This window comes from Ahaetulla prasina, chromosome 8 (assembly GCF_028640845.1).
Source record: "Ahaetulla prasina isolate Xishuangbanna chromosome 8, ASM2864084v1, whole genome shotgun sequence".
Lineage (NCBI taxonomy): Eukaryota > Metazoa > Chordata > Lepidosauria > Squamata > Colubridae > Ahaetulla > Ahaetulla prasina.
The window spans coordinates 61,130,385-61,156,518 of NC_080546.1; the positions used below are offsets into that span (position 1 = coordinate 61,130,385).

General features: G+C 41.8%; 1 protein-coding gene across 9 annotated transcripts in view; it reads right to left on the reverse strand.

Annotated features, from left to right (window-relative positions):
• PALLD (palladin, cytoskeletal associated protein) overlaps positions 1-26,134 on the reverse strand; it is a 567,705-nt gene that overhangs the window by 25,660 nt on the left and 515,911 nt on the right. For 6 of the 9 annotated variants that reach the window (XM_058192524.1, XM_058192521.1, XM_058192523.1 and 3 more), the window contains 5 exons: positions 24,394-24,495; positions 22,025-22,075; positions 21,285-21,506; positions 14,484-14,633; positions 802-896 (listed from right to left, as the gene is read on the reverse strand). In XM_058192524.1, the coding sequence (XP_058048507.1) occupies positions 802-896; positions 14,484-14,633; positions 21,285-21,506; positions 22,025-22,075; positions 24,394-24,495 (620 nt within the window). The remainder of the gene's footprint in view (positions 1-801; positions 897-14,483; positions 14,634-21,284; positions 21,507-22,024; positions 22,076-24,393; positions 24,496-26,134) is intronic. The other 3 variants (XM_058192526.1, XM_058192525.1, XM_058192522.1) reach the window with 1 other exon arrangement.

Here is a 26,134-nt window from a genome sequence, read left to right on the forward strand (position 1 = left end):
CAAGAAATGAAATTGCTAACTAAAAAAGTCCTAAATAATTGTTTTGCTTATTATTTTTATTGAAGGGTACAATTAAAAGCTTAATTATTAAAGGTAACAATCTCATATAAATACTAAAAATATCATAAGAACTAAAACATTATTTAGCTCAGTTCAGATTCAACAGGTTTTCAGTTATGTAATGCAATAGTGGTCACTTAATTTTTCAGGCAATCTAAAATTTGTATAATGTTTCATCTCCGAAAATGGGTTCAGTTTGAAAAGTCAACTTTTAAAGCATCAGATAAATACAGAGGAGAGATCCAGTCAGTAATATCAATAAATAAATTAATAATGATAAAAAATAAAACATATTTATACAAGTAGTCCTTAACTTAAAACAATTCATTTAGTGACAGTTCAAAGTTTCAATGGCACTGAAAAAAGTTATGGTTATGACCATTTTTCACACTTACTACCATTGCAGAATCCCCATGGTCACATGATCAAAATTCAGATGCTTGGCAACTGAGTCATATTTTAGGACACTTGAAATGTCCTGGGGTGATTTAATCACATTTTGTGACCTTCTGACAAGCAAAGTCAATGGGGAAGCCAGATTCACTTAACAACCGTGTTACTAACTTAACAACTGCAGTGATTTACTTAACAAATTTGGCATGGAAGATTGCAAAGTGGGGCAAAATGCACTTAACAAATGTCCTACTTAGCAACAGAAAGTTTGGGCTCAGTTGTGGTTATAAGTCAAGGACTACCTTTATTAGAGCCATAAATTTTTCCTAAGTTCATAATTAATAATACCTTCTGATATGAGGCTGGCTAGGTGGTGTCCCGGGGCTGCGTCCTCTCTGATTAACAGCTTGGACCATCAATCGTCCTGTACAGCTTATTCTCCCCTAGCATTTGAAATTAAAAAAGAGAAAAATTATATAGATGAAAAGCAGTTTTACTGAATAGCCTTCTTTTAACAATTAAGACTTCTAATTGTCCTTTAGATTATTACTTACATGCGTCTACAAAGTGTTTCATTTTAAAGATTAATTTTTGTTTGTTTGTTTGGAGGTATTTCCATTGTAGTGTAATCACATATTTCACTTGAACTGTTGCAAGCCCAACAAGAAATGAGATGGTCAATGAATACTCAGAAACTTAGAAATACAAACAGCTGTATAAAACAGAACACAGGATATGCAGCAATGACCTAATGCAACTCCTAGCTTTGGCTGACCTTTAAATATGACACCCTCAATTAAATTCTTTTTCTTCCTTACCTTAACTGTTACCTAATTAATTTGTTCCCTCATTTTTAGCTCACAGACCAAATTTACTGAATAGCAACTATTGTTCCTTTTCTCACTATTAGATTTTTTGCAATTACTGTACCAACATTTAGCTAAATAACCACTAGATGGTACCACACAAATAATTCTAACATTCATAGTTAAATCTATCCTTCCTTCCTTCCTTCCTTCCTTCCTTCCTTTCCTCATTTCCAACATTTAAAGTATTCATGGCTATATGCTCAGGTTCACTCTATGGCAGTGATGGTTAACCTTTTTGGGGCCAAGTGTCCAAAATGTGTGTGCTTGAACCCCCAAAATGCAATGCAAGCACCCCCCACATCCACCCTGCCCCCACGGATGCATATGCGTCCCCCATGCATGCAACCTAGCCCCCCCCCCCAGTGCATGCACCCCACCTCCCGCACCACATTTTGGTTTCCAGGTTGGTGTAGCAGGCTTTCCAGGCCCAAAATGGGTGCATAGGGAATTTCATGCGACACCCCCATGCCTCGTTTTGGACCTGGAAAGCCTCCTGCACCAACCTGGAAGCCAAAACATGGCAGATGGCTATTTCCGGCCTTTGTTGGTGCAGCTGGACATGACTCCGCCCCAAGACACTGGCCTGCAGCCGCTGCCTCTTTGCTGGCATGAATGGCCTGCAGCCACAGCCTCTTTGCCAGCGCAAACAGGATGGCACGAGGCCCCTCTGCATCCTGTTTTGGGTCTGGAAAGCCTCCTGCACCAACCTGGAAGTCAAAACAGGGTGCGGGGGACCTTGCATAGTGCCACTGTGGCCTGTTTTGGCTTCCAGTTTGGTCCTGGCCTTCCAGGCCCAAAATGGGATGCGGGGGGGGGCATGTACACATGCAAACCCCCAAAATGCAATGCAAGTGCCCCTGTGCATGTGCACACCCCACGCATGTGCCCCACCCCCCATTAATCCAACAACTACCATGTTTCCCTGAAAATAAGACTCGGTCTTATTTTCTTTTGGGTCCCAAAATAAGTACTTGGGCTTATTTTTGGTGGATGTCCTTTTTTTTCATCACAAGGCCTGGCGCGGTGTCCACCCCATGTGTGCACAGGAGGCAGTGACCATGAAGAGGCCAATTGCAGAAGGAGCTAGAGGGAGGGAGGCACCCACCTTGGATCAGCTGCAGGCCACCGTGGAGAGCACGGCTGGTGCTGCTGCCATGAGGTGAGCATTGGATCGGATCACTCTCTTGCTCTCTCTCTCACTGTAGAGGTGGTGGCAGCACTTCGGTGTCTGGCCAGCCAGGGTGGACCCACTTTCCCTCTTTCTTCTCCCTACTCATCTTCTTCCTTCCCTCGCTCCACTTTTCATCTGTCCATTGCAGCACAGCGCCTGGGATCTACTTTAACAGCAGCAGGACTTGGGAGATGGTCAATCCCTATTTGTGGCGTGGTCACAGACGACAGTGGTGGGGAAGGCGGAAGGCAATCTCTCCCACCAGACCAGCCTGGTGGGGGTGGGGTGGGAAACTAAGTGGCAACAAAAGCATGTGAAAGTATGGTGTTCAAACCCTGGAAGACTGTTGGAAGATTCAACAAAGAACCCTGGAAGATTCAAGCCCTGGAAGGGACAGTATTGCCTGCAATTTTTGTATTCATTGCTTCTAAGCATGCGCTTCCCACAATCTTCCAGGGCTTGATTACACAAAGGCAATTTGTTCTGGAAAGGAAGAGGGGAAGAAATTTCTGTTGGGAGAGGTTCCGCCCAGCAGTCAAAACTTTAACGGCATACTTTCAGCTGCTTTCGGTGCTGCTCGGTTTCCCACCCCACCCCTGCCAGGCTGCTCTGGTGGGTGGGACTGCCTTCCACCTTCCCTGTTGCTGTGGTGTACTTTTTGGGGAAGGTCATATTTTCAGGGGAACACGGTAGATGTGGGAAAATTATATATCTGTTATTAAAACAACCATTAATTCACACATGACTGGATACCAGAACTGGGCCTGAAGCATTAACAAATCCTTTGAAAAAAGGAAAAAAGTACAATCACTAACTTTTGTGATTTTGCACAAATATTTAAAGAAATTATCCATAAAAATATGTATAAAAGCTGAATATAATTGCAACAGCATAATCACAAATACAGGAAGTAAATACCTTTTTTATGCAAAGAGAAAGGAAAAGTATAATTACAACAATTACATACACTTAAATTGTCTTTAGATTTTTCAAGAATTTAAAACATTTCCCAGGGCATTCAAAGGCTTCTAAAATAAGTGGACTGAAAAGTGGCGTGGGCTGGGGAAATTAGGACTAAGTCAAAATAGATTGCCACCATTGCAATCAGGACTGAGTTTTCTGGATGTATAGCTCAGTTTCTTAGCTGTTGTCACCCATGGTTCTGACAGTATTTCTTAACAGGATGAGTTTCATAGTTAAAATGAGTGATTGTATTTAAAGACTGCCCACAACTGCAACTAAATAGCCCTAAATAAGATATGGACAACTGCTATATGCTGAGAATCTGACACTTTAACTGAACTGCTGCTTAACCACTCAATAAGTAAAACCACTGTAGGGAAACTGGGAAAGTGTGGGGACAGAAATTATTTACAATCATATGAAAAAGTAACTATACCCCATTGCATTTTAAAAAACTTTTTCAATGGAGTTCAACAGAGAAATATTTTTATCTTCTTTTTAACAGTACTGATAAATTATGTTGATTTATATTTTGTAGTTTGCTTTTGTAGATCATAACCTACTACTAGATAAAGTAGAAAAATGTGGGTTAGACAGCATCACCACCAGATGGATTCTAACTGGCTGATCAATCACACTCAATGTGTAGTCTTCAATGGAACTGCATCTACATGGAGGGAAGTATGCAGTGGAGTACCCCAAGGCTCTGTTTTATGCCCAGTACTCTTCAATATCTTCATCAATGACTTGGAGCGGGGATAGTTGGGGAACTCATCAGATTTGCAGAGGACACAAAGCTGTCAGGAATAGCCAATACTCCAGAAGATAGTCTTAAGATACAGAAGGATCTTGACCAATTTGAACACTGGGCGCTATCTAACAAAATAAAATTCAATGGTGAAAAAAATAAAGTTCTACATTTAGGAAAGAAAAACAAAATGCACAGGCTATGTGGTACCTTGCTCAATAGTAGCAACTGTGAGAGAGGTGTGGCCAGCGTCACGGTGGTAGGGTGTGGATCCCGGTGCTCCAGGGAAAATGCCAATATCTCAGCCAATTTGGGGATCCTTAATGGATCATAGCTGTCCTGTAGAGACAGCGAAGAAGGGAGGCACAGGCCAGTGCAAATAGGGAAGCTGCAAGTTCCCTGGAGTGCCAGCAGTAACCTCCGATCCAGCAGCGTGGGAAGACAGCCATTAGGAGCTGTCAAAAGCCGGGGTGGCCACACAAAAGACTTGAGCAGGAGCAGTGATTGAATGGAGTATTGTTACCGGGTGACTGATTGGCCAACTCACAGGTAAGAAGGAAATCTTTTAAAGCTTAAAAGAAGTTCCAACTTGAAATTAGTGGCTAATTGGCACGCGGAAATTTAAAGTGAAGGAAAACAAAAAGCAAAGAGGAACTTTAAGATTAAAGCCCTAAAAAAGAAAACTTTCCATCTGGGATTTAAAATTGGACTTGGAAGAAATTAAAAATAATAGAAGGAAAAGAAAATTGAGGAAAAGCATTTTTTACTAACAAAAGGGCTTAATTGAGGAAGAGGAAGTAATTATCTGTCCTTCTTGCCAACTGGACATCCGCTGGAAGATCCACCGTTTTTACCATCTGGGATTTTACCATTTTAGCATCCTTCACCGATTTGCACTTTTCTATGTGCTACACTGTACATGAACTTTTATGGCCCGCGTCGCTACCAAGGGCCGGCCTCAATGACGGGTCTTGGGACCCACAGAGGTGGCATGCGAGAAGAAAGAGCCTTTGGGGGTTTTTAGATAGGGTATTTTTAAGGGGTGGGAGGGTTAGGGCGGGTGATGGGGGTAGCCCGTCGGGAGGGAAACCAGTCCTAGCGCATGCTCGTGGCGACTATCTAATGGGTTCGGAGGTTATGGGGGGGAGTGTGTTCCTTCGTGTGAGGGTGAGTCCATCTGCACGGTAAGTGGGAGGGGCAGATATGGCGGAAGGGGGGGATCGCATTGGTCTAGGGGGTCACGCGTTCGATGCACGCAGGCGATCGCGTGCCCCGATCCCTCTAACTTCTCCCGTTCACCGGATGGTCAAGACCCTCAGAGCCTGGGCCTTCGTCTGATGTTATGCAACGCACGGTCCGTGGCCAATAAGGCCCCCCTAATACATGATCTGATTCAGGGGGGTGCCGCGGATATTATAGGCGTTACGGAAACCTGGTTGGGCACTGAAGGGGGCGTGCCCCTGGTTGAGATGTGCCCACTGGGTTTCCGTGCATTCCATCAGCCGAGGGCCCAGGGTAGGGGTGGGGGGGTGGCGGTTGTTATTAAAGAGAGTCTAGAGCCGAGGGAGACCACTGTACCTCAGATTGCCGGGTGTGAATCCCTCTTTGTGAGGTGGGGTCATAGGTGTCAGATGGGCTTGCTGGTCACGTACCTGGCTCCTTGCTGCATGACAGCCGCCCTGCCCTGTCATGGGGGACTTTAACTTGCCATCTGCTGGCTCGTCATCGACAGTAGCTCGGGAGTTCATGACTTCCATGATGGCCCTGGACCTGACTCAAGTAGTGGATGGCCCCACTCACACCGGGGGAGGCACACTGGACCTGATTTTCATCTCTGGTCAGTGGTTGAAGGATCTGGACTTGAGAGATATAGTCACAGAACCTTTGTCATGGTCAGATCACTCTCTCCTTCGCCTAGACTTTCTGACCGCTACCCAACACCGCAGGGAGACGGAACCATTACGTTGGTACCGTCCCAGGCGCCTGATGGACCCGGAGAGGTTCCGGACGGAGCTTGGGCCATTTCCTGAGGGTCTGGCTCACGGCACGGCCGAGGAACTAGCCGCAGCCTGGGAACGGGCTGCGGCTGGGGCTTTAGACCGTGTCGTGCCTCTGCGGCCTCTGACCTGGCGCAGATCCCAACCGGCTCCTTGGTTCTCCGAGGAGCTGAGGGGGATGAAACGCCGGAGAAGACGCCTAGAGAGCTCTTGGAGGTCCAGCCGTTCAGAGGCTGATCGGACACTAGTTAGATCCTATACCAGGACCTACCTAGTGGCACTGAGGGAAGCGAGGCGTTGCTACGCCTCCTCCCTCATTGCGTCGGTAGATAACCGCCCAGCTGCCCTGTTTCGGGTGACCCGCTCCCTCCTTCACCAGGGGGAGCGGGATGACCCGTTGCAGGGACGTGCTGAGGAGTTTAATGGTTATCTATACGATAAAATCGTTCAGCTTCGGGATGGCCTGGACCAAAATTGTGGCGATTCGGACGAGGCGTCTGAGGGCGGTCTTGGTGATATTGTCTGGGATGAGTTTGATCCTGCGGCTCCCGAGGACATGGACAGGTTGCTGGGTAGATTGAATGCCACCACGTGTTTACTGGACCCGTGCCCCTCCTGGCTGGTGCTGGCCACTCAGGAGGTGACACGAGGCTGGCTCCAGGCGATTACGAGCGCATCCTTGTTGGAGGGAGTCTTTCCGGCCGCCTTGAAAGAGGCGGTGGTGAGGCCCCTCCTCAAGAAGCCCTCCCTGGACCCGGCTGTTTTAGGTAATTATCGTCCGGTCTCCAACCTCCGCTTCGCGGCTAAGGTTGTAGAGAGTATGGTGGCATATCAGTTTCCCCTCCACCTGGAGGAAACTGTCTATCTAGACCCGTTCCAGTCCGCCTTCCGGCCCGGTTACAGCACTGAGACGGCTTTGGTCGCGTTGGTGGATGATCTCTGGAAGGCCAGGGATAGGGGTTGTTCCTCTGCCCTGGTCCTATTAGACCTCTCAGCGGCTTTTGATACCATCGACCATGGTATCCTGCTGCGCCGGTTGGAGGGATTGGGAGTGGGAGGCACCGTTTATCGGTGGTTCTCCTCCTATCTCTCCGACCGGTCGCAGACGGTGTTGACGGGGGGGCAGAGGTCGGCCCCGCGGCGCCTCACTTGTGGGGTGCCGCAGGGGTCGATTCTCTCGCCCCTTCTGTTCAACATCTATATGAAGCCGCTGGGTGAGATCATCAGTGGCTTTGGTGTGAGGTACCAGCTGTACGCTGATGACACCCAGCTGTACTTTTCCACACCGGGCCACCCCAATGAAGCTATCGAAGTGCTGTCCCAGTGCTTGGAAGCCGTACGGGTCTGGATGGGGAGAAACAGGCTCAAGCTCAATCCCTCCAAGACGGAGTGGCTGTGGATGCCGGCATCCCGGTACAGTCAGCTGAGTCCACGGCTGACTGTTGGGAGCGAGTCATTGGCCCCGATGGAGAGGGTGCGCAACTTGGGTGTTCTCCTGGATGAACGGCTGTCTCTTGAAGACCACTTGACGGCCGTCTCCAGGAGAGCTTTCCACCAGGTTCGCCTGGTGCGCCAGTTGCGCCCCTTTCTAGACCGGGATGCCTTGTGCACAGTCACTCACGCCCTCGTGACGTCTCGTCTGGATTACTGCAATGCTCTCTACATGGGGCTCCCCTTGAGGGGCATCCGGAGGCTTCAGTTAGTCCAGAATGCGGCTGCACGGGTGATAGAGGGGGCGCCTCGTGGCTCCCGTGACACCTATCCTCGCAGACTGCACTGGCTACCTGTGGCCTTCCGGGTGCGCTTCAAGGTTTTGGTGAACGTCTTTAAAGCGCTCCATGGCATAGGGCCGGGTTATCTACGGGACCGCCTACTGCTACCGAATACCTCTCACCGACCCGTGCGCTCTCACAGAGAGGGACTCCTCAGGGTGCCGTCGGCGCGACAGTGTCGTCTGGCGACGCCCAGGGGAAGGGCCTTCTCTGTGGGGGCTCCCGCCCTCTGGAATGAACTCCCCCCAGGACTCCGTCAACTTCTGAACCTCCGAACCTTTCGTCGCGAGCTCAAAACTCACTTATTCATCTGCGCAGGATTGGGTTAGTTTTTTAATTAATGGGTTTTTAATGAGTTTTTAGTATTTATCCTAAATTTTTAATCTCGGCCAATTGAATAAGTTTTTTAATTGTATTTTAATTGTAATATTATTGTATTTTTATCTGGCTGTGAACCGCCCTGAGTCCTTCGGGAGAAGGGCGGTATAAAAATTTAAATAATAAATAAATAAATAAATAATAATAATCTTTGTGGATTAACAAGTGATATTTTGTTGCTGGGGGATTTGTGAATTGGAGAGAGACATCTGCTGGAGGAAAGAAAGCATCACATTACTTAGACTACTGTGAGAAATGACCAGAGGAGTGTGTGTTAAACAGCTGCAGTACGACTTCAAAGGAGGAGTGGAAAGAACAAAGATTCAAATTGGAATGGCTTTAAGGAACATATGATCTGGACATTATTTGGAAAGAAAAAAGAAAAAAAAGAGACATTATATGGACTTGAATTTGAACTATATATGTTAAAATAATAAACTTAAAAATCCTTTCTCCTTAAACTGAGAACATGGAGAGTTGGTAGGATGAGTATGAGGAATTAAGGGAGATACTTCAAATGGTGTGAGAATCGTTTAAGGGAAATAAAGAAGTGGAGGAGTGGTTAAAATGTCAAAAAAAAGGATGAAGAAATTATGAAGGAGAAGCAAGAAGAACAAGAAGACAATGCTAAAAAGGAAATAATTGAAGATAAAAACATAGATGATTACACTGGGATTGACAGTGATAGAATAAAAATGGATAGGGGGAAGTATATCTCAAAAAAGAAGAGAAAAGAAGAAAATGGGAAAAGATTGAGGGGGAAAATTAAAAGAGTAAAAAAAATACATGATTATCCTGGGATTGACAGTGACAGAGTAAAAATGGATAGGGGGAAGTATCTTTCAAAAAAAAAAAAAAAGAGAAGAGGACAACATGGGAAAAAATTGAGAGGGAAAATCAAAAGAGGAAAAACTAGAGAAAGGAGGTGGAAAGGAAGATACAAGAAAGAGAAAAAGAAGATGATAAGAGAATGGGAGAAAGGGAGGAAAATATTAAGAAATGGAATTTTGGAGAGACCAAAAGGAAATGGTCAAAAGGGGAAGAAAAATGAATAGCAGAAAAGAAATTAAAATTGTTGTTGCTGTGTTGTCAGTTGCGAAGTCGTGTCCAACCCATTGCAACCGCACGGACAACATTCCTCCAGGCCTTCCTGTCCTGTCCTCTACCATCCTCTGGAGTCCATCTAAACTTACACCAACTGCTTCAGTGACTCCATCCAGTCACCTTGTTCTCTGTCGTCCCCTTCTTCTTTTGCCCTCAATCTTTCCCAGCATTAGACTCTTCTCCAGTGAGTCCTTCCTTTTCATTAGGTGGCCAAAGTATTTCAGTTTCATCTTCAGGATCTGGCCTTCTAAAGACCAGTCAGGATTGATCTCCTCTAGGACTGACTGGTTTGATCGCTTGCAGTCCAAGGGACTCTCAGGAGTCTTCTCCAGCAGCACAGTTCAAAGGCCTCAATTCTTTTTATTTATTCTTAAAATAGTTGTAGAAATTTTATGTAAGAAGCAAATTAGAAGAAATATATAGATTATTGTAAAAGGAAAGTAAGAAAGGATGAAATGAAGTGTATGTAAGAAGCAAAAAAGAAGAAATATACTGTTTAATGTAAAATGGAGAAGTAGATGAAATGTGAAAGATATAATGGGATATATGTTTTACTGTCTGAGGATGCATGTAATTGGAGAGAATTATAGTGGATGGTAAAGAAATATATTTTAAATATAGAAAAGAACAAAGAAATTAATTGAAATCAAGATATAAAACTGAAAAGAAGTAAAAAAGGAAGAAGTATACTGTTTAAGAAAAATAGTCCAGCAGAGGAAATGTGAAAGATAGAATGGTTTATAGATAAAAACAATTGAAAGTGAGATGTAAAATGGAACAAAATTGAAATGTTAGTAAATGATGTATCCTAATGAAAGAGAAAAATAATTATTGAACTGAGAATAAGAATTTAAAGAAAACACGAGGTGGAAGGTTGTATTAAGTAAAAGGCTGTAAGGTAAAAATGGAATAAGGTGAAACACAATGTTAATAATTAAAACATTTGAGGGGAATTCTGAGAAATATACTTAATAAATGGGAAAATCAGGGTTGTCTGGATACCATAGTGGAAAATATTGAAAAGAAAATGAATACAGCAATAGAGAGAGATAAGAAGGAGGAGAGAGATCGAAGAAAGGGAGAAGGAGAGAGGGGAAAAGAAGCAAGAGAAGAGGAGAGGAAGAAAGGGAGGGGAAATAAGAATAGGAGAGAAGGTTAGATAGGGAGGAAGAATGGAGGAGGGGGAGAAAGGAAGGGGAAATAGAGAAGGAATAGGAGAGGAGAGAAGAAAGTAGGAAGGATAAAAGAAGGGAGGGAGAGGAATGAGAAAGAGAAGAAAGATCGCTGTAAAACGAAAAAGATGAAATGGAAGAAAGACAACCGTGGTCATGTGGCCGGCATGACTCTACGCCAAAGGCGCATGGAACGCTGTTACCTTCCCACCAAGGTGGTCCCTATTTGCATTTTTACGTGCTTTGGAAACTGCTAGGTTGGCAGAAGCTGGGACAAGTAACGGAAGCTCACCCCGTTACACGGCAGCACTAGGGATTCGAACCGCTGAGCTGCTGACCTTTCGATTGACAAGCTCAACGTCCTAGCCCCTGAGCCACCGCATCCCCTGTAAAAGAGAATATATATTAGTAAAAATGGAGAAATTAGAACTTGAGGGCGAAAGAAGATGTGGCTTATATAAATGAGCATAGAAATATTAAGACATGATTAAAATATGGAAAAAGAATATTTTGGCAGAAACTGTAACTAAGTAAAATGTATTTGGATATGTTAAGTTGTATAAGATAAGATATGGCCAATACTCTGTTCACAAACTGCGGGTGGGTGGGTGGGGGAAATCAATAAAAAAATTGATTAAAAAATAGTAGCAACTGTGAGAGGGGATCTTGGAGTCCTAGTGGACAACCATTTAAATATGAGACAGCAGTGTGCAGCAGCTGCCAAAAAGCCAACAAGTTCTAGGTTGCATAAACAGAGGGATAGAATCAAGATCACGTGAAGTGTTAATATCACTTTATAATGCCTTGGTAAAGCCACATCTGGAATACTGCATTCAGTTTTGGTCACCATGATGTAAAAAAGATGTGGAGACTCTAGAAAGAGTGCAGAGAAGAGCAACAAAGATGATTAGGGGACTCAAGGCTTAAACATATGAAGAATGGTTGCAAGAACTGGATATGTCTAGTTTAATGAAAAGGACTAGGGGAGACATGATAGCAGTGTTCCAATATCTCAGGTGCTGAGACGAGTAACAAATGCAGAGAAGAGCAACAAAGAAGAGGGAGTCAAGCTATTCTCCAAAGTATCTGAGGGCAGGACAAGAAGCAATGGGTGGACTAATCAAGGAGAGAAGCAACTTAGAACTAAGGAGAAATTTCCTGACAGTTAGAACAATTAATCAGTGGAACAACTTGCCTCCAGAAATTGTTTTTAAGAATATGTTGGATAACCATTTGTCTGAAGTAGTGTAGGGTTTCCTGCCTAAGCAGGGGGTTGGACTAGAAGACCTCCAAGGTCCCTTCCAACTCTATTCTATTTCTACTGTGTAATTTAAATAAACATAACTGTGAATTTTCTTCACAGAAGGAAACGGCATATCTATTAATTTTTATTTTATTTAGTTATAAGCTTTATGTGGCTGCCCATCTTAAACAACTCTAGGCGCCTTACAATTATTTCTGCTGAAATGATGCGAACTAATGGAGATGCAGCATAGGTATTTTGAAGTATCTGAAAATACAGGTACATAGTCCCTTGACTTAACAACAGTTCATCTAGCGACTGTTTGAAGTTACAACAGCACTGAAAAGTGACTTATAACCACTTTTCACACTTACAACCACTGCAGCATCTTCATAGTCATGTGATGGAAATTCAGACACTTGGCAATTAGTTCATATTTATGATGTTTGCAGTATCCTGGGGTCATGTGATACCTTTTGTGACCTTCTGATAAGCAAAGTCAATGGGGTGCAGAGATTCACTTAAGCTGTTGCAAGAAAGGTTGTAAAATGGGACAAAATTCACTTAACAAATATCTCGCTTGGCAACAGAAATTTTGGGGTCAAGGACTACATGTAATTTGTTCTACAATGCTAAAACATATTACAGTGTTTCCCAAAATATCTATATCTATATCTATATCTATATCTATATCTATATCGTCTTTATATATATAATTTTCAAAATAAGCATTAGGGCTTATTTTCGAGGAAATACGATGTCAGGGTGATCATCCTGGCTGGGCGCCCCACCCCCTGGTGCGCACACAAGAGGTGGCGAGCACATGGGGGCTGACAGTGTCTGGCAGCAGGTGCTGTCTGCCAGTCCCTTGGTCAGAGCACTCTGGGAGTGTGCAGCTTACACAATGCAGGTGAATTGATTACCTGTTCAAGCAGCAGACGGAGGCAGAGATACCGGGGAAGTGGGGTGGGACAGCCAATCCACACATGCCACACAGGTCACGGGAAAGCCAAGAGTCGGTGGGCCGAAGCAGGTGGGGGGCCACAGGAATCTTGTCTTCACGTGGCGGCAGTGGCAGATGGGCAGCAGATGCACGGGGGGAAGGCAGGCAATCCTAATATGCTGCGAGGGTCACAGACAAGCTGAGAGATATGAAGATGACCCTCCCACAGCCACCTATCTACTCCATTCCAATGTCTCTTGGCTTTCCTGGGGCCTGCGTGACGCACCCAGATTGCCTGCCTCTTCCCTCATGCCTCTGCCTCTGCCTGCTGTTGGTGCCACCATGCAAGACGAGCCTCCCACAGATGGCCGCCCTGGCCCACCGACGGTCAGCTTTCCTGCAACACATGTGGCATGTCCGAATCACATGCCTCCGTACCTCTGCCTCCACCTGTTTGGACAGGTAATCAACTCATCTGTGTTATGAGGGCTGCTGCTTGACACCATCAGCCCCCGTGCCCTTACTGTCTCCATTGCTGGCCACGCCCAGTATGATTTTAGTATGATTTTTTACATACTAAAAAATCAGGCTAGGGCTTATTTTTTGGTTAGGTCTTATTTTTGGGGAAACACAGTAAAACTATATCTAAAATGATAATTATTTCATATTTATTTGATTTTTATCCAGCCTTTATTGCTTTATAAGTAACTCAAGATAGCAAACATACATAATACTCCTTCCTCTTCCTTTTTCTCCACAACCACCACCTGTGAGGTGAGTTGGGCTGAGAAAGTGTAACTGATCCAAGGTCACCCAGCTGCCTGTCATGCCTATTGCAGGATTAGAACTCACAATCATCTTGTTTCTAGCCTGATGCCTTAACCACTAGACAAAACTAGATCTCCTGTTTCATAATTCATAATTATGAATTCATAATTGCTATTATGGAACCTACAAACACATAAATGCACACTGTAAGTTCCAAAAATTACATATTTCTTATAATAAAATATACTAACATGCAGTTTTATAGTCGGAATATCTGGCTACAGAAACAGAACCCAGCCAGTCCAGTTGTTTGCCTTCAAAGACGCTAGCAACAGTTTAGGAAATTTTTTGTCTACACCAGAGTCATTAAACCCTGAAGCGCAACACAGATCAACAGATATTGGCTGTGAAGACGTATACAGTATATTGTGCCTTTTCTGCTGGAGAGGGGAGGAGAGGAGAAGAGAGACTCACCAGGGCATAAGGATATGTGGTAGGCTTTACTATGGAAGGATAGGAATAAAGTGAACTCTGCCATTAGAGATGGGGAGGAATCTGGTTTTTCCTCATAATACATAGTTCTACTCAGACATAATCAGAAGTAGAAGAGTTTGGAATCATCAGTGATTAGCTCAAATAGAAAGGCACATCAGACTGCAAATGTAGCTTGTTTACCTAGTAGCATCTATATAAGGACAGTTGCTTAAAGAAACAGTTTTGAATCATTCCCCAACGGCTCTGTGGTCTCAACTTGGCATCACAAGTATGAGATGAGTTGAGAAATCTTAAGTATTACTTGCCGGAGAATGACATCATTTCTCAATTAAATCTTTAACTCAGACTGAAATGTAAACAATCTGTGCCCAGGAGCATACTGATTCTATAACTAAGATTTGATCTACCTGTGGATTGGCAGCCATGACAGTATAATTCCCATCATCATCGAGGGTGGAGGCAGTGGTATGGAGAGAACAGGTCCCATCAGGTTCTCTTTGCATCCGGTAATGCTCATTCCTTTTAGAAATTTGCTTTCCATCTTTGAACCAATAGATCTATATTCAGAGAAATCAAAACCAAAACATAAACAATGAAAGGGAAACGTAGTAATAAGTTATAATCTGTGAATAAAGAATGAATCCAAGTGCTGATATCAGGAAAAAAATAAAAAGGATCTAGAATAAATTCCTGCCTTTCCTTCTGTTATTTGGAACAAATATTTGAAAAATAAACAGCTATTTCACTTCATTGGCTTAACAGCGAGTAATGCATGTATTTGTGTTTGAAGCAAAATTCCAGATTGAGATGGTGTAAAATGGTGGAGAAATTAGTTCTCCTGTTGTTGTTTATTTTATTTATTTATTTATTATTTTAATTTATATACCGCCCTTCTCCCGAAGGACTCAGGGCGGTTCACAGCCAGGTAAGACAACAATCACAAAAATTAAAAACATTTTTAAAAAACTACCGTATATACTCGAGTATAAGCCGAGTTTTTCAGCACGTTTTTTGTGCTGAAAAACGTCCCCTCGGCTTATACTCGGGTCTATACGGCTTATACTCGAGTTTTTTTTTTTTTTTTAGCCCCTCGGCTCATACTCGAGTATATACGGCTTATACTCGAGTTTTTTTTTTTCTTCTTTTTTTCACATTTTACCGGACGCTGGAAGCCCTGCGGTGCAGTGAGAGGGCGGGCGGGGAGCCAGCCTTCTCAGCTGAGGGAGGGAGGCTTTCCCCAACCGGTAGGTGCCTCATTTCCACCCTCGGCTTATACTCGAGTCCCCAGTTTACCCCAGTTTTTGGGGTAAAATTGGGGACCTCGGCTTATACTCGGATCGGCTTATATTCGAGTATATACGGTAATTCAATTTGGCTAAGAAAGATTAAAAATCTAATAAAAAACCCCCATTAAAACTATTAGACCAGCCCTGCGCGATGGAACAAAAACGTCTTCAGCTCGCGTCGGAAGGTCCGGAGGTCAGGGAATTGACGTATCCATGGAGGCAGCTTGTCCAGACCTTCCCCTGGGGGTCACCAGTTGACATTGTCTGACTGATGGCACCCTGAGGAGACCCTCCCTATGGGAGCGCACTGGTCGATGGGAGGCAACTGGTAGGAGCAGGCGGTCCCGTAAATAACCCGGTCCTGTGTCATGGAGCGCTTTAAAGGTGGTAACCAAAACCTTGAATTGCACCCGGAAGATCACCGAAAGCCAGTGCAGCTTGCGCAGGAGAGGTGTTACATGGGAGCCTCGAGTTGCTCTATTACCCGCGCAGCCGCATTCTGGACCAGTTGGAGCCTCCGGGTGCTCTTCAAGGGGAGCCCCATGTAGAGAGCATTGCAGTAGTCCAGGAGGGAAGTGACAAGGGCGTGAGTGACCATGCATAGGGAATCCCGGTCCAAAAAGGGACGCAACTGGCGTATCAGGCGAACCTGATAAAAAGCTCCCCTGGCGACGGCCGTCATATGCTCTTCTAAAGACAGCCGTACATCCAGGAGGATGCCTAGATTGCGAACCCTTTCCATAGGGGCCAATGACTCGCCCCCTATAGTCAGCGATGGAACCAGCTAGCTGTACCAGGATGCCGGCATCCACAGCCGCTCAGTCTTGGCAGGGTTGAGTCGGAGCCTGTTTTTCCCCATCCAAACCCGCACGGCCTCCAGACACCAGGACATCACTTCAACGGCTTCGTTGGGGTGGTTAGGGGTGGAAATGTACAGCTGTGTATCATCAGCGTACAGGTGACACTGCACCCCAAAACCACGGATGATCTCCCCTAGTGGCTTCACATAGATGTTGAACAGGAGAGGCGAGAGAACCGACCCCTGTGGCACCCCACACATGAGGCGCCTCGCGGTCGATCTCTGCCCCCCTGCCAACATCGTCTGTGACCGGTTAGAAAGGAAGGAGGAGAACCACCGAAAGACGGTGCCCCCCACTCCTAACCCCTCCAGCCGCCGCAGCAAGATACCATAGTCGATGGTATCAAAAGCCGCTGATAGCTCTAATAGGACCAGGCAGAGGAACAACCCGTCCCGGGCCCTCCAGAGATCATCTACCAACGTGACCAATGCCGTCTCTGTGCTGTACCCAGGCAGCATTACAATTTCCACTTTCATTGTTGCATTACAATTTCCACTTTCTCTCATCATTGCCCAAAAAGTAAATAGTGATACTTTCTATGTACATTTTTTTCTCGTAATATTATACTGCTAGTCCTGCCAGCAACATAATGTCCAATTAGACTCCCTAGGTTCAATCAGAAACCATACCAAACACTCAATAAATATTTAGGCTTGAACAATTAATGGCAGTTTTTTATTATCCTACTCTGCCATGGTTTCTCTATCAGATATTGCCACCCAAGTTTTTTTAAAGAGTAATATATGTGTCAAATTTATTAATGCTGTTTATAATTACTGGAATCATAATTAAGTTCAGTGATCATATTGATCATTGTTAAATGAAAAAAGCCAATTTCAATTATACAACACAACAAAGGGCTTGAATTTTTTATTCTCCCCCCACAAATCAATAGTATAATATTTTTATTTGAACCAAGCAAAATAACACAAAAAATGCAGAAACTTTTGAACTGTCCAGAATTTTCATTAAATAGGAAAATTTTGTCCCTTCCCCCACACATGCAAACCGCAAAGTGTTCCAGTTTAATTTCTTTTAGTCTGCATGTTTCTTCCTCCTTCCTGCATTCAGCAGAACTCATCTGATGAACAATTTTGGAGAACCCCCCAAACGTGCATCATTTTCACTGTGTCTAATAAAAGTATTATCCAACTATGAAAGTTAATTCTTTTTTACTGCTTTCTAATGTGTACTAAGTTACTAAATCAATTCTACTAGTTCATCAAAAATAGTTAGCTTGGTATTTTGGGATGTGATGCTATATACAAAAACAGCAGCAGTACCATATACACTTAGTCATTGACTTATGGCCACAACTGAATCTAAAATTTCTGTTGCTAAGCGAGATAGGTGTTAAGTGAGTTTTGCTGCATTTTATGACCTTTCTTGCCATAGGTTTTTAAGTGAATCACTGCAGTTATGTTAGTAACATGGTTGTTACATGAATTCGGCTTCCTCATTGATTTTGCTTGTCAGAAGGTCGCAAATAGTGATCACATGACCCCGGGACATTGCAAGTGTCATAAGCATGAATTAGTTGCTAAGCATCTGAAATTTGATCATGTGACCATGTTGCTGTAAGGGTTGTACGTGTGAAAAACAGTCATAAGTCACTTTTTCCAGTGCCATTGAAACTTTGAACAGTCACTAAACATTATAAGTTGAGGACTACCTGTATGTTCAGTACTGGGGTTGTTTATCATAGCTATTAGGAACCCAAAGAAAATTTCCTATTATTTCAGATATATGTGGCCCCCAGTTGTACAAACTGAACTGACCTCGTAATCCTCTACATCTATACTATTAATTCTTTCTATGAGTGAATAAATGAGGATATCCGCTGGCTGTGTCAGATGTTGGTGGATAAAGGCTTTTGAGGAACTGGCACAGGAGGAATGATTAAGAGACCGTGCCAGTTTTCATGACAACTGCAAACAGTTTTAATCCTGACAGCAGCATCACTGTATCATTTTCATTTCCAAGGAAAAATAAAAAGCAGAATGATCCTAAAAGTTATATGCTACAACAATTAATTCAGCCAAGTTCTTCGTTTTTCTGATGGTTGACCACCAACTATTTATTTCAATGCATGAGATAAAGCTATCATTAAAATTTAACAATAGCTTTTAAAGGAGAAATACAGATTGAGTTTCACACTTCCATATAAGGTTACCAGATACTGACAAGAACTGTGTTACTGCAAAGAGGATTTTTTTCCTGGTCTGCCTCTTACTAATCTTACATGCTGGATTGCAAAATACTGACACTGCCAATAAACAATTTAACAGAGCAATGTGATGGCACAGTTTTTATGTTTCAAAAAAACCCCTTGTACTATTGTTTGTAAAGCCTATATCTTAGCAAAGGCTTAGTGCAAAAATAAGTTTGAACTTGCACACTACACAAATTTCTAGTATTATTTCATAAATGTTGGTTTTGTAAGAGCCAGTAATTATTTTATCATACACTTCTTTCATTACAGAATCTGGAAATTTTCCAAGAATATACAAATTACGATACATAAAGGAGTTTATGCCTGGTATCCTAGATTAACATGACTGAGTATAGCATTTTACTGTTAATTCAGTTTTATAATAATAGATATATAATTCCTTCCTCTTGCCTCATAGCAATATTCTATAGGTAGTCAAATGTTTTTCCTTTAGGAAATTACAATTATTTCATATTACTGTTTGCATGTTGCCTTTGTCAAGTTAAATATCATCTTTTTTTAATCAACCACATGCAGTTTAACTAAGCTTAAGTAAATTTGGGAGGAGTGAAAAGATTATCAATATAAAATGCAGAATCATATAAATGTCAGAATTTCAAAATTTTGAAGTTCCACCTTTAAGGAAGTTTCCTTCTGCCTATATTACCCTCAGATATATTTTACGACCAGACTTAATAGAAAGGATCCTGTTCACTGATACATAGTAAAAGCATCAACGTGTACACATATACACACATACATTTATGTTCCATTTTATACCTAGGAATTTAACAATAATGACAAAGATGACATAATTTCAAATGTAACAGTATTGAAACATTTTTCCTCTTTTTAAATTCCTAAAGAAGACCCCAAAGTCCCTTAGAATTCATGAATCATTTAGAACACAAAAAACATGTTCTTTTATGAATGCATACTTACAAGAAATAAGTTTTGTACTGATTATTCACAAACAGAACCTGGGAAGAAAATGCAACAGCAAAAATGCTGTTCACTAGATCAGTGTTTCTCACTGCAAAGCTGGCTGGGAAATTCTGGAAACTGAAGTCCACATGACTTAAAGTTGCCAAGGTTGAGAAACACTGCACTAGAGCACTACTGTACCAAAACATTATGTTGCAATATAACCCCAGGCTTCTAAAAATAAAGCAATTACAGAAAAAAGTTAAATTAAGCACAGTGGGGTTGCTTAACATGCATTTCAAATATAATGATGTTCAGTTACACATTTTGAGATGCATATCCTATATAAAATTGCAATGTCTTGTGATCTCACAACATCCCTATGGCAAGGTGTAGCACAGCCTGTAATTTCAACAGCTTTTTCTAAGCATTCAGTACAGTGCAGTTCAGAGCTGTGGGACCTATACTGGCATCCAGATGCTTGGCAGAGAGAGAAAAGGTGGCAGAGAATAATGGCACATTGAGACAAAACAGCTATTAGAATGGGTGGCTCCGTTTACCGTCCACTCTAGCTCCATTAAGTCCAACAAAATGTCACCTCAAAAAGATTGCTAGAATTTATAAAACCCAATTATCAAAAAATATCAAGATTATACACACAGAGGAGGGTTTGCTACTCTTTGGGAACCGCCACCAACAAACATATAAGAGAAAACATGTATTGCTGAATTATAGCTCTGGCATGTTTTTTATTGGTTGTGCTGGTTTTGGCTCTTGGCATTAATATTTCAGGAAAGCCTCATTTTTAATTCCTGTTCTGTCTCAGCCAATGAGATCATGAATTGAAATCTGGAAAATACTGAACTTCTTTGCTTTTGCTACTGGGTTACAAATCATGGCTGACAGCATGTTAAGTCTATTATAGAGTAGAACAGGAGCACTACATTGTTTACATGTTTATTATTAAGAAAAATAGCCTTTAGTTATTAGTTCCAACCAGCAGAATTGAGAATCTACATATTGGGAAAGCTCCAAAGTGTTGTGGTTCGCCAGCAGCCTGCGGAGCTGGCAACAGAGTCAGACAGCGATGAGGCTGAGGAAGAGTGTGGACCAGTCCTGGAAGCTGGGGAAGGCCCGGATGAGGGCTCTGCGTCGGAGGCTGAGGTGGGGCCAGGGCCATTGGGGAGTGAAGTGCAGACTCCAGAGCTTCCAGAGACTGACAGTAGTGAGGCAGTGGAACAGATGGATCCTGTTCTTAACGCATGCATGAGAAGAACTGCCAGAAGGCAAGAGCAGCTCAAGCAAAGAAGATGATTCGGGAGTAGGGCCAAAAGATGATTGGCCCCTCCCATAATGCTTAAAGGACCAGCAACGGCATTTGGGCCTTGCCGAAAAACAATGTTGATAGCTTCGTCTTCTTGCATTTGTTTTGTATCGGTGTCTTCTGAACTTTTGCCAAGAAAGGCCTTTGGCAGTTTGCCTAATTGGACCAAGGTTGGTGATAGGACTGAGGAAGTTGTGTTGGGAGGAATTTGTTTTAATTTAGTTGAACTACGCTGACAATGAAGTAATTCTCAGCTGTTCGAATAAAGTTTGTTTTTACACTGACTGAGTTTCCTACTATCTACTGGGGCCTGGGTTACAACACAAAGATCATCCACAAAGATCTAATAGACCTTCCAGTTCCCTGAACACTTAAAAAAACTCTGAAAGCATATAGACTAGAATTCAACATTCTCATCATTCATGGTGTCTATACTATATAATAATTTTGATATGAGTTGAAAAACTCCTTGTATTCAACACGTGTGAATTGGTCACATTTTAAGGAAATTAGAAAAGCCCAAAGAGCATATTTTTCTGAATCTCTATGAAAGATTCCTTTGATGTTTTATGTGAATTGTCCAAAGCGTTCCCCCCACTCACCTTTGGGTTTGGATTTCCAGACACTCTGCATATAAAAGTGACCGGCATTCCTTCAAATATTTTGTAGTGTTTAAGTTTGGTCTCAAAATATGGGGTCAGGCTGCTATCAAGAACATCTTTTCCATGCTCCACTTCATCATCAGACTCTTCTACTGGAGTTCTCTCCAATCTAAATTCAATCTCACTGATCAGTCTCTGCTCAAAACTGGAGACTTTATATTCCTATAAATAACAGAAAACTCTAGTTAGGATTTTAAGGTCATTTTATCAGGCAGGTTATTTGATGAGATTATAATTATTTCAATTTTCCAGATTTTAATTAAAAATGTAAATAGACAGGTCTGCACATTTTAAATAGTATTGTATGAAGCAAAACATAATGAATACATTAGTTGAGCAATGGGCATACGTAATAGGATATATAGATTAGATTATAATGTTTCTGTTTTAAGGATTAGAAATATTGAAAAAAACCCTTCGATTACATTTAACTAGTTAAGTAGAATGCAAAATGATCCATTTGATCATTTTAAATATTGAACATATTTTGAATGGAATTGTATTCCCTAAAAATCTGAAGTGGAACTGTTTACTACATAATAAAGAATACCTTTAAATCTCAGTATTAGTGAATTATGGAAAGGAAAGCAAGCAAAGATTAAATTCTGCAAACAACATTCCAAAAGAAAAAGTAGCAAGAGGTCAACAGACAGGAAAGCAAGAAAAAAGGAAAACAGAACCTTTTGCACAGCCTCATGAGTCACTATAGAAGCATCAACAGAACCAATTCCCTGTAAAAGTAGAAAAAAATATGGACACTAAAAGAACTGTAGGAGAAGTTTGTAATAATCTCAGACAAATTGTTTCTCGGGATTGATTATAAATGATGATGGGGCTCCCCTTGAAGGGCATCTGGAGGCTACAGTTAGTCCAGAATGCAGCTGCGCGGGTGACAGATGGAGTCCCCCGTGGCTCCCGCATAACACCCATCCTGCGCAGACTGCACTGGCTACCTGTGGCCTTCCGGGTGCGCTTCAAGGTTTTGGTGACCACCTTTAAAGCGCTCCATGGCATAGGGCCGGGTTATTTACGGGACCGCCTACTGCTACCGAATACCTCTCACCGACCCGTGCGCTCTCATAGAGAGGGACTCCTCAGGGTGCCGTCAGCGAGGCAATGTTGTCTGGCGACGCCCAGGGGAAGGGCCTTCTCTGTGGGGGCTCCCACCCTCTGGAACGAACTACCCCCCGGACTTCGTCAGCTTCCGGACCTTCGGACCTTCCGCCACGGGCTTAAAACATACTTATTTAATTGCGCAGGACTGAGTTAGATTTTAAATTTATGGGTTTTAAATTGGGTTTTATTTCTATATTTTTAATTATTGGGCTTTTAGAATAAGTTTTTTAATTGCTTTTATATTGTATTTATGTGTTTTTAAGTGCCTATAAACCGCCCTGAGTCCTTCGGGAGATAGGGCGGTATATAAATATGATCAAATAAATAAATAAATAAATAAATGATGACCAGTCATTTCATTAAAGTGTAGAAATTTCTTGTTTTTCTGCACTAAAAAAAGTGGTCTCAATATGCAGACTATATTTGATGTTAAAATGAAATGGAATAAAAAAGCAGGCTAGAAGACAGGAGAATTGAAAGAAATCTTAAAATTATTATTTCATGTGATCAGCTAAGGAAGTAGCACTATACCCTGCATTACAATTGCCTGGAAGAGTTTGATCAAAACCATTTTGATTTTATAGGATTCTGTTCTCTGTTCAAGCCAAATTCAGATTTCATCTTTTTCTAGTTATAAAAATAATAAAATATTTGGCTATGCAGTTATAAATGCCTTGGCCTGCAACAATTCTGCCAGCAAAACTATTTGGCTTCCCCATAAAACCTTTCATTTCTGCTTCAAATTAACCTTCGTCCACATTTCCTCCACTGCTTCATACTTTATGGCTGTTTACATCAATCTACTATATAACTAAAACACTTACTGTCATTTTAAAAAAATGCCTCAGAGCAAGTGTGGAATCTTTCAGTGCACTTTGCAGACCTGAATCCAGCACAAGGAAAGTTGATTGTCTACCCATAAAGCAGACCATTAGTAACTGAAGAAGGCCAATTCACATCTAATATAATGGTATCCCTTGTTCATTCCCTAGTCTCTGACATATAGGCAGTTCATTTTCAGGCTAATTATAAAAAGGGGAATTTGCAGAGATGAAAAGCATCATACAATACTAAAAACATGATGACTATTAGCAATTCTTTATTTCAAAACTCTTACATTAATATACCATTTAGGTTGTCGTGATAAACACACAGGGCAATATAATATAGCATTTTAATCACATTTATGGTTTAGTGTTGATTATTTTGTGACGGTACAGCTACAAGTGTAGCTACCATGTTTCATTAAATATGTTTTCCAAATTCAGGATGCACTCTTTATTTGATCAGAACAAGATGCAGAACATAGGCATAAACAAATTTAAAAGAAGACACAACTATGTTCTTAGGATAGTTTTCAGCAAAAAGATATTGTTCCTGCATTTGGACAACATATTTCAGTCTATACAAACTCAGTTTGGGTGGGTTGCTAGCACATCCCTTACTGAAGAGCTATTGGGCATTCAACATTTAGCTATAAGTGTAACCAGGCTAATGTTTCCTTCTCTAAGGCTGGAATCTTAATATAAAGCAGAATCAAAATAAACATGTCTAATAAAGCCTATCCCACACACAAAAAAAATTTGGTATCATGATACTGTGAAATTTACCTATAACTAGTACATAGTGTTGTGGTCCATCAGCAGCCTACGGAGCTGGCAACGGAGTTGGGAAGCGATGAGGGTTAGGGTTAGAATTAAGCTAATCCTAGATTAGCTTGTTTGGGTCATTGTTTAAGAATACTAGATTACATGCTGGTCAATGACCATAAAAAAAGCTTCTCAACCTACCAGCATTAAAAATTAAGTCTAAAAGCAAGCAATGTTGTCATCAATCCAAAAAAAAAACAAAAAAACCCACAACCCAACCTATTTTAACAAGAAAATTGCTATTTTATTAATTGCAGTACAATTAATACTGCTAAATTGCGTACCTGCTCTGCAAGTTCCTCTTCTGGTTCTTGAATATTGAAAACTGTTGCAGCATTGTCAGCCCCCAGCAATCGACGAGCCATCTTTTCCTCATATGTTAACTTCTAAATCAGAAGAATGAGACATTTGCATCACCTACCAATAAATACCTGAAGAATGTTTTCCAAATTTCAACACATATTTCAACGTAACTAATACATTTCTGTCTGAGGTAGACAAAATTTTACTAGTCATAAGTCAGTCAACATTTTTGTAGGTTGCCCCCCAAAAAGTCACAATGATGATAAAAAGTGGGTGGGGTAAAATCTTAAATGGCATGGGACTAGTATCTCCATGACTTCTTTGAAGAGTGGATCTGTTGTTATTTTAGAACTTCTACTACAGTTTTTGTGAATTTCATGAGTTTTGTGAGCTTAAAATAGTTGGAAATAGTGTCATCAATTTTTACCAGTTACAGTAGAGAGAGATCTGGGGACAAAAAGGACATTCTAGAGCCACCAGTTTTAAAATAATGTTTTTTGGAAATCTGCTAGCTTTCTTTCTGGAATAAAGATAGGAGGCAGAGTTTATTCTTACAGCCAAGAGCAAATAGGAAAATCCATTTACATCAAATTGGTGCACATTTAATGACTCCAAAGCTAGCTGTACAACTAAAACCCATGTTGGCAATTCACTGAATCCACAATGCTCTTTTGCTAGAGAAGGGGTCTCTATCTGAGGAATAAAACCTGTGGATCAAACTTGTTCTAAGCCTAGACAAAGAAGCTGATTTGTTACAACCTTCCTTAACCTGGCTATTTCCAGGTTTGCCTTTAGCCATACTGGCTGGAAATTCAACACATCTAGAGGATTACAAGTTGAGGCAGGCTGTATTGCAGGCTTTGTCTATGCTGGTTTAGAATCATGACAGTTGTAATCTGCAGATCTGAAAAACACAGATTGTTCCAGATCCTCCAATGAAGTCTCATTTGCTGGTTTATATTTGCTTTATATATTTATATTTTACATATATATTGAAGAGATTTGTATTCTGCCTCCTTACTACAAAGTAAAGAGCCATGGTGGCATACTGATTAGAAAGGAGGCTAATTCTGCTGACCGCCAACTGCCAGCAATTCGGCAGTTTGAGCCTCATCGGCTCAAGGTTGACTCAGCCTTCCAAGGTCAGTAAAATGAGGACCCCAGATTGTTGGTGCAATATACTGACTTTGTAAACTGCTGTAAAGCACTGTAAAGTGGTATATAAGTCTAAGTGCTATTGCTATTGTTCAAGATAAAAATATAAAACTCTAGTATAATAATTCTATATTACTTTATTTAGTATGTGCAGTAATACAAGTATACCATAAAACAATTCCCTTGCTTAGTGACTTTTACTGACAAAGTCTAAATTTTGCAAAAGCATTGACACCAAAAGAGGAATGCAAGACAGGAAGGAGCATACAGTAAGTCTTATTTCCCCTTTATAGAACTTTGAAACTATAATATATAAAGTAAGTATGAGTATTTCAGATGAATTTTCAGGTGACCTATTAATTACTGTCAAAATTTAGAGCTATAATTTACAACACGAAATTCTAATTGCTGGCAGTGATCCTAGAAACTCACTCAATAGTACTTACCTGTGAACCGTACAGGGATTCCAGCCATGCTCTGGCTATATAATTTACTGTTTTTCCCCCCTTACACAACAGGCATGCCTGACTCCTGTAGCCTTCATAGGTGTTAAACTATTTATTGTCT